This window comes from Pectinophora gossypiella, chromosome 2 (assembly GCF_024362695.1).
Source record: "Pectinophora gossypiella chromosome 2, ilPecGoss1.1, whole genome shotgun sequence".
Lineage (NCBI taxonomy): Eukaryota > Metazoa > Arthropoda > Insecta > Lepidoptera > Gelechiidae > Pectinophora > Pectinophora gossypiella.
The window spans coordinates 14,381,558-14,390,042 of NC_065405.1; the positions used below are offsets into that span (position 1 = coordinate 14,381,558).

At 39.2% G+C, this 8,485-nt stretch overlaps 1 protein-coding gene across 2 annotated transcripts; it reads right to left on the bottom strand.

The window, feature by feature from the left end:
* Window positions 1-3,397: 3,397 nt before the first annotated feature.
* LOC126378413 (elongation factor 1-alpha) lies at window positions 3,398-5,776 on the bottom strand. Of its 2 annotated transcripts, none has more exons than XM_050026766.1 (2): window positions 5,673-5,776; window positions 3,398-5,031 (listed from the first exon to the last, which is right to left on the bottom strand). In XM_050026766.1, the coding sequence occupies exon 2, from the start codon at window positions 5,018-5,020 to the stop codon at window positions 3,629-3,631; it is 1,392 nt and encodes a 463-aa protein (XP_049882723.1). In that variant the 5' UTR covers window positions 5,021-5,031; window positions 5,673-5,776; the 3' UTR covers window positions 3,398-3,628. The 2 variants fall into 2 exon arrangements, with proteins under 2 accessions (XP_049882723.1, XP_049882731.1); XM_050026774.1 differs by having other exon boundaries at window positions 5,595-5,736.
* Window positions 5,777-8,485: the final 2,709 nt, after the last annotated feature.

The following is an 8,485-nucleotide window of genomic DNA, read 5'->3' on the forward strand; positions in this document are numbered from 1 at the left end:
GAGATATGCCTTTGACTACCCCAATCGGGATATATTCGTGAGCATCTGTTATGTAAAAAAAAAACAAGTTTTAAAAAACAAAAAAAGCACTATATGAAATTTAAATTTTATGTTAAACTGTCTAGTTTTATTATGTTGTAGGTATGTAAGGTCCATGACGAACATTACCAACCTTTGTCAGCCTAATGTCGTGCCTCCAAAACACGACTTGATTGATTGCAATCACCACTTTACGAAGCATTGGCTTCATAAAGTGGTAGAGAAAGTGTGTAAGAATTTCTAAACTAGGCATAAAAATAATATGATGATTTAGACACAATGTAAAATATATTGTGTCTGGTATCTCGCACAGATAAGAGTTTAACTATACCAGCTACCTATTTTATTTTAATAAGTATGTTATTCTAGACAACCAAGTCACAGTGATTCTTGTTAGAAAGTATAGATGCATGTGCCAGCCTACGGTGGGGTGTGGGCATACATAATTAATACTTATATTATTTTATTGACATTGTAATAGAGAATGTTGGCATTTGATTAGATTACACATAGGTAGATAACATTATGTATAACACATGCCAGGGCTTAGCTTAGTACCTGCTATATATGCACTAACCCACTAATATTATATTTGTACAAAATTTGCCTGTACCCATAGGTTGCCTGGAAAAAATTGCTGCATGAGCAATAAGGCCGCCTGTTGTGCTTTTCTGTATATGTTGTCCTTTTCTCTGTATTTTGCGTCCATTGTGCTCAATAAAGTATTTTATCTGTCTATCTATATATTTAATACTTAGGGAATCGAACCCAAGACTTGCCCAACAATTGAAGAAGAGAGTGGCACTGTCCGCGATGCACAGCACAACCGTCAGAAAGTAGGTACGTACCGTAGACTGTGGGCGTCTGTGGTAGACGGACGGAGCGCTAGTGAAAAACCGGCTTCGGATACCTACCGCCCGTTACGCGTGGTCCAATTACTGATCCATGGCTTTGTCTCGCTTAGAGAATTCTCTTTTTACCTTTCACCATCCACGATATAGATTAAATTATAGATTCTGCAGAGTATGTACGCATTCTTTCATTAGCATTCATTAGTTCTACGGTTCTACATGTCAAATCACTTTATGAAATGCATCGATATCGCATGCAAAATAGGTACCTACATCTAAAGAAGTACCAACCTTTTGTTCCTGATTTCATGACGTTACGTAACGAAACCTTTGGATCGTTTACGTATATGAATCTGATTAATGTTGATCAGGTACTTTTCCTCTAAATATCTGAGGTTACTGGCCTAGATTAGAAGTTCGTTGGCATATAGCATAGGTACCTATTTAATTGTGCATTCTTTAAGTGCTAATCGTTTATATACCTACTTAAATATGGCTTGAGTGATTTTGAAAGAGATAGTGAAACTGTGACCGAAATAAATAGCGCTGCGCTAGTCGCAGTCTTTACTTGCATTATTAACCTATTGCTACATAGAGGTATTTAGTTTGAAATTCCGGGCGCAGGAGAAAAATAATGTATGAGCAGTTGATGACTCACGGTAGACTCAGTACCTACCTAGTTTCTATACCTCATCACTGATAGTAGGTACTACTAGGTAGTTTATCGTCTACCTGCGAGCTGCGTCACACATTTCAACGTTGTGCAATGTTGTAAAATTATTTTAGCAATTGATTTCATAATTTGATTTAACAAAAATAATAGTGCAACTCTTCATGCTAGCCTCTATCAGGAGTAGACAGGTGAAGGTATACACACACGCTAAACACGCCTAATGCTCTCTGTTTGTGTAACTTTTATTCTTCATCGACAAGCTAGGTCTTCCTAGAACCTAGTTCTAGGAACTACTAATAAGATTTTTTTTTACGCTGAACTGGGAGTGAATTAAAAATCCAGAATACCTAATATAGGTAATAGACGTGGGTAAAAAGGCTGCAAAGCTGAAATAGGGTTGAGCTGGTCAGCAGAATGCATCCAGATAGGTGGCGAAGGCGATCACGGAATCGACACCTCCTGGACAGTATAGAGACAGGGGCAGATCTAGGAAACGTTGAAGATGATCTGGGCTTTGGACGGTTTTCATAAAGACCGGAGGGAAATTGCTCAGGACAGAAAGGGATAGAAAAACAGGGGGAGGCCTTTGCCCAGCGGACAATAGGCAAGAAAAACAAACCAAGAGGAAATTGTATTCTATAGCTAAGTAGGTAACAACCAATCTAGGACAGCAAAGGATAGGAAGTCAATATCATTACCATTAACACAAAAATATTCTAGGAACTTTGGTCTTATCCTAGAACTTACGTAATTTGGCGACATACCTAGAGCCTAACTGGATCTACGAATAAATAACTGGATATTTGCAAAAGATATTTTTGCGTCTACCTTTGATATTGACTTCCGGTGTTAGAGATTTTTTTTTAATTCATCTAATGTTTTATTTGATAAATAGATTTTATGCAAAGAAATATTATAATTGTCAATTTGCCAAACCTAAAGTTACCAATATGGAAATATCGATAGGTAGGCAGGACGGAAGAGGCGACTCACCGGGATTGTAACCTGGAACATAATAAAGGGCAGCAGTAACTGCCAGTACATTTCAGAGGCGGAGGACAGGAGTCCTAGTACGGCTTTGAAATAGACTACTCTGGGCGCCATCTCACTCGCGTCAAAGTACTGCGGGGCAGAAACTGCTCCATTTTTCTCTAAAAAAGTAGCATGGAGAATGCTACTACACAATTATTGATGATGAGGCAAGTACCTACCCGACACGACTACAAGATTCATATAGGTAGTTTTTCCCAAATATGTTATAGCTAGCTGCTGTAGCTTTTTCCGGGATCATTCACCCCAATAGTCTAATTTTAGCAGGTGTCCGCTAGAAAACTGTTATTTTTGTATTATCTACAATACCTATCTAGTATGTTTACACACATATCGGGCAAAAATAAAAGTAAATTACAGTAGCCTGTCCTCTACGTTTCTCGAGGTGACATGACAAAGTGTAAAAGCTTTCACTGACTTGCTTCTCTTTAACCATGAAGCGGTTTATATACTACGTACGTACCTACATTATTTAATTTTAAACCACGTGTTTGTGATGTCTTTTATCTACGGCCCGTGTTGATATCCTTCTGGCATGGCGTGTGTAAGAACATAGAATAATCCTTGTTCATTTTCAAACTACTTTTATTTTGTGGACAGGATTATGAGATAATTATACGGAGTTTTGTCTTCCCACCCTATTAGGGATTATGAGCGTGAACTTTTATGTATGTTCATTATTACATGAAATTGATATTTTAAGAAACTTAACATTTTGTTAAAGATCTCCGAATAACTTCGTATTTGTCAAGTTTTGCTTGTGTAGGGTAAATAAAACTGTAAATAAATTACTGGAGGCTACCTTTATTCTATGAATTTACACTTTAGTTGCAGTCATAACAAAATATTTCAGATATATGTATAACCTTATATAAATTATAAAATAATGTTACAGTATAAGCCTTGTAAAAAATATAGAAAAGGAATGAGTTTGTAGCCCTTCTTTCCTTCTGAACACCTTTCGGTGAATGAAGTATCGCAGCTTAATGAAGAATTGTGCTGTAATCAGCGCTAGCTACTTCTTGCCCTTGGAAGCCTTCTCGGCGGCTTTGGTGACCTTGCCACCGGCACCCTCCTTGAAGTTGACGGACTTGATGACACCGACAGCGACGGTTTGCCTCATATCACGCACGGCGAACCTACCCAGAGGCGGGAACTCCTGGAAGGACTCCACGCACAGAGGCTTGGAGGGTACGAGGTTGACAATAGCGGCATCTCCGGACTTGATGGATTTGGGGTTGTCTTCAGTGGATTTACCAGTACGACGGTCAACCTTCTCTTTGATTTCGGCGAATTTGCAGGCAATGTGGGCTGTGTGGCAATCGAGCACAGGCGTGTAACCGTTTGAGATTTGACCAGGGTGGTTGAGGACGATGACCTGTGCGGTGAAGTCGGCAGCGCCCTTGGGGGGGTTGTTCTTGGAGTCACCAGCGACGTAGCCACGACGCAACTCCTTGACGGACACGTTCTTGACGTTGAAACCAACGTTGTCACCGGGCACGGCCTCCTGGAGAGCCTCGTGGTGCATCTCCACAGACTTGACTTCAGTGGTGATGTTGGCGGGCGCGAACACGACGATGGTACCGGGCTTGAGGATACCGGTCTCCACACGGCCTACGGGCACCGTTCCAATACCGCCGATTTTGTAGACGTCCTGCAGGGGCAGACGAAGGGCCTTGTCTGTGGGGCGCGCAGGGGGCAGGATGGCGTCCAGCGCCTCGATCAGGCACTTGCCCTCAGCTTTACCCTCCTTACGCTCAACTTGCCATCCCTTGAACCAAGGCATTTTGGTAGAGGCCTCCAGCATGTTGTCTCCATGCCAACCAGAAATGGGTACGAAAGCGACGGCAGCTGGGTTGTAACCGATCTTCTTGATGTAAGAAGAGACTTCCTTCTTGATTTCCTCGAAACGGGATTCGCTGTATGGGGGTTCAGTGGAGTCCATTTTGTTGACGCCCACAATCAGCTGCTTGACACCGAGGGTGAAGGCGAGAAGGGCGTGCTCACGGGTCTGTCCGTTCTTGGAGATACCAGCCTCGAACTCACCAGTACCGGCGGCGACGATGAGCACGGCGCAGTCAGCCTGTGAGGTTCCAGTGATCATGTTCTTGATGAAATCTCTGTGGCCAGGGGCGTCGATGATGGTGACATAGTATTTGCTGGTTTCGAACTTCCACAGGGCGATGTCGATGGTGATACCACGCTCACGCTCGGCCTTGAGCTTGTCGAGTACCCAGGCGTACTTGAAGGAACCCTTACCCATTTCCTGGGCCTCCTTCTCGAACTTCTCGATGGTACGTTTGTCGATACCACCGCATTTGTAGATCAAGTGGCCGGTGGTGGTGGACTTGCCAGAGTCGACGTGTCCAATGACGACAATGTTAATGTGAATCTTTTCCTTACCCATTTTTGGTTATTCTAAAACAAAGAGAAAAGATTAAGATTAGTATCGCGATAGGGTTATTCGGGGGTCAACGAGAGTCGCGCGATGTGCACCGGCTACGCAAGGTCGCAGCCTCATGTACCGATACACGACCGGCAATATGGCCGCCGCATGGCCGCCTCGCCCTATCTTGACATTTCACAATGGATGTCGGCCATTATGGCAAATTAGTGGAAAAAGCGAATATAATCTGGAATATTACTTTGCAATAGACCTTCTTACTACTGTTTTTTCACTAGAAGTTAAATCAACGAAGGATAATAACCGAAACAAAAGTGTAACAACCACGTGGTGGCTAATGTGCCGGTACGTGCACAAGTGTGACGCGTAAGCACTCTTGCAGATTTTGATTATGGAACAAATTAAACACGTGGAGACGTTCTAACAAACAAAAGACATTGATATTACAGGCTTTAGAACACACTCATAACTTTAACTTGGTTAACGTATGGAGGTTTAGAATTACACCACGATGACTGTAATTAATTCCCCCGGTTTTGGACAAACTACTAACTATTTAAACTGAATCAATACTAACACAAATTATTATAAAATTAGGGGAATTCCAATCACTTGTTGGCACTGCACTTGTATAACTATTTCTTCTGACACTCACCACGGATTACAGACAGCGTGTAATATCCGAGATAGACTCCGACAGAATGGCCGAGAAATGGGTTTTCCTTCAGCTGGAAGGACGAGAGGAACTTCCGGTTTCTAGTGTGGCCACACAGAAAAGATTGTTTACCCTAATATTATCAAGTCAAGTCATGACAACATGTCACTCTCACTAGTGATTATCAAGTAATTTGATTCCTATTGGATGACCCTATCTGTTTACCAACATATTTTTTATAAAACGTTGGTGCAGTGCAGATTTTGATATCTGACTTTTACATATCCATTTTCTTTAACTAGTTGTTTATTTTTTGCATACACCGCAATTTTATGGTCATAAAACTAAAAAAAAATATTGACTTTCCAGGCCACGTTTTCTAAATTTTATGTATGAACTTTTAAACTTTGTTTTTGGGACTCTTGTTATTATGTCCAGGCACCACATTTCTTCAGACCATTATTATTCAGTTACTCTATTCCGTATTTTATATTATTTCTGGCGCATCTAGGTGCGCATTCACCTTTAAGTGTCAAGAATCAATATAAACTGTAACAACATAATTCTATACAAATCTAATCCAAATATCAAGCAACATTTTTTTTTACCCGACTTCGGCGAAGCAGTATAATATATGTATGTATGTATGTAAGTATGTGCCTATACACGTCTGTTCCAACCGGACTTCTTCTAAACCACCTGTCAGAATTTTACAAATGAGATGTCACTAGAAGCGTCTTGATTGTCCAGTGGTTAAATCGTTAATAGGCTGTGACGACACGCAAAATTCAATGTGGCGTCTTCTAGAGGACATAAACTGAGGACGAAAATATTTCTTTTTCGAACGAATTTTGTTGGGTATCAAATAAATTGCAAATTTCAAATATGTACATATTATTTGCGGTTTCCTTGTATTTACTCGACAATTGCGTTAAATTGTTAACGTGACTGCAGACATGTTTGGGATAGGTTTTATCTCCAAATCTTGCATAAAACATGTATCGGAAGCACGTTCTCTTGATAAATAAGACCCCAAAACAATAATAAAAAAAAACTACTACGGCTAAATCACGTTCTAAACAGTATAAAATTAGAAAATAAAATATATTATAACATAGTCAAATTAAATATCCACACTAAAATATGCCAAAACACAAAGATATAGTAAACCATATCACTCAAAAAGCCCTCCAGAAAGCGAGCCCCGCCCGAACGTACCCAGTTTGCTTGCAGCGTCGCCTCTCTGGACCGCAAGTGAAATACGCTGCGCGGGGAAAAATTCAGTTCAAGGATCTCCGCCTCCAACCCTAAAAAAAGAAAAGAATATAGGTATATTTCTCTGAAATTCTTCCGAATAGTGATGTTTAGGAGATAACCGTGGTTTATTTTTAAACTTTTATTTCTATATGACTCTGACTATACAATATGTTTTTGAATAATTCATTATGCATCCGAGCAAGGAAAAAATGCGTAATTATCACATAGGTGTTGTACAGCGCCGTAACAGTATGACTTGGAAAAGATGATACTGTTATTTAGAATGACATAATGACGGTGCAATGTTTTGCAGCTCTACCTACTTGATTTTATTCAATTTATAAAATAGATCTCAATTCACATATTATTCGTTAAGAAAACAATTAGCATTTTCGACTGTGCCTCACGCTTATGACCTGAGCTTTGTTTTAACTTAGTGATTTAATTATTGTGATCATGTAATTATTTTTCACAGCCATATATTATGATGATGATGAATCAAGGGGCAATAAAAATATAATATGTCTTTTAATTTTTATGAACGAATTTGTTGTACTATTTGATGGCTATTCTGACAAATACAAAAATCAATAAGTGCATTTAAGACACAGAGATAATTTTAGAATTTATAAAATTAAGTTGGTACGTGTCAAAATTGACACCACTGTACAAAATTTACTACACAAAAATATTTCCCATGAATAAGTACCCTTTTTCTGTTAATACATTAAAAAAAAACATTAGACAAATATTTTTTGTTTGTGTTTAACCATCTTACCCAAATTTTACCCAGCCTTTAAGTAAATAGTTGACATTTGGCAACATTCAAATAGATCGTCATTTCCTGTGATGAGTAGGCTGTACCGTTATCGTTCAGAAATAGACTGACGCGTTGTAAATGTCACATTTTCTGCTTGGAAAATAATCAATAACTACTATTATAGGTACGCACAAAAAAACTGGTTCACATGAGCTTTTGTTTGATAATTTGAAAGTGTAATGAGTATTGTTTTGAATGTTTTAAAGACATTTATAACGTCATGGATAAAAATCAATTGAAACAATAATGTTTGTTTCTAAACGACTAGAAAATAGCGATGGGTCGTTATCGGTTTTTGAGATAACGTAACGTAAGCGTTATGTGATTTCCAATAACTAGTTTCTTAACTAGTGATTTTTATAACTAGTTATTTTCACAACGTTCTGAAGCAAACGTGATAGGCGCGTTTTAGGCGCGTTTTACATTACTCGTTTTACTCCTTTACGTTGTCAAAGCTATGTGTAAGGTGGTCAATGTAAAACGTCGTTTTCATCTTGTCATTACGAATATTGTAAAACCAGTGATTTTGCGTGAGTAGTGAAAGTAGCCAAACATCGACGCTATGCCTTAAACATAAGAGTGAATTCGATTTAACTTTATGGCGTTGTGATTAAAAGAGTTATTGAAGGAAGACTGATGCCTATTTCGATCGTTTAAATGGCGTTATGAATATCACTAGTTTTTGTTGTAGTGGAAAACGAGTGATCACTGTTCGAGCTCGTAACTGCATATATAA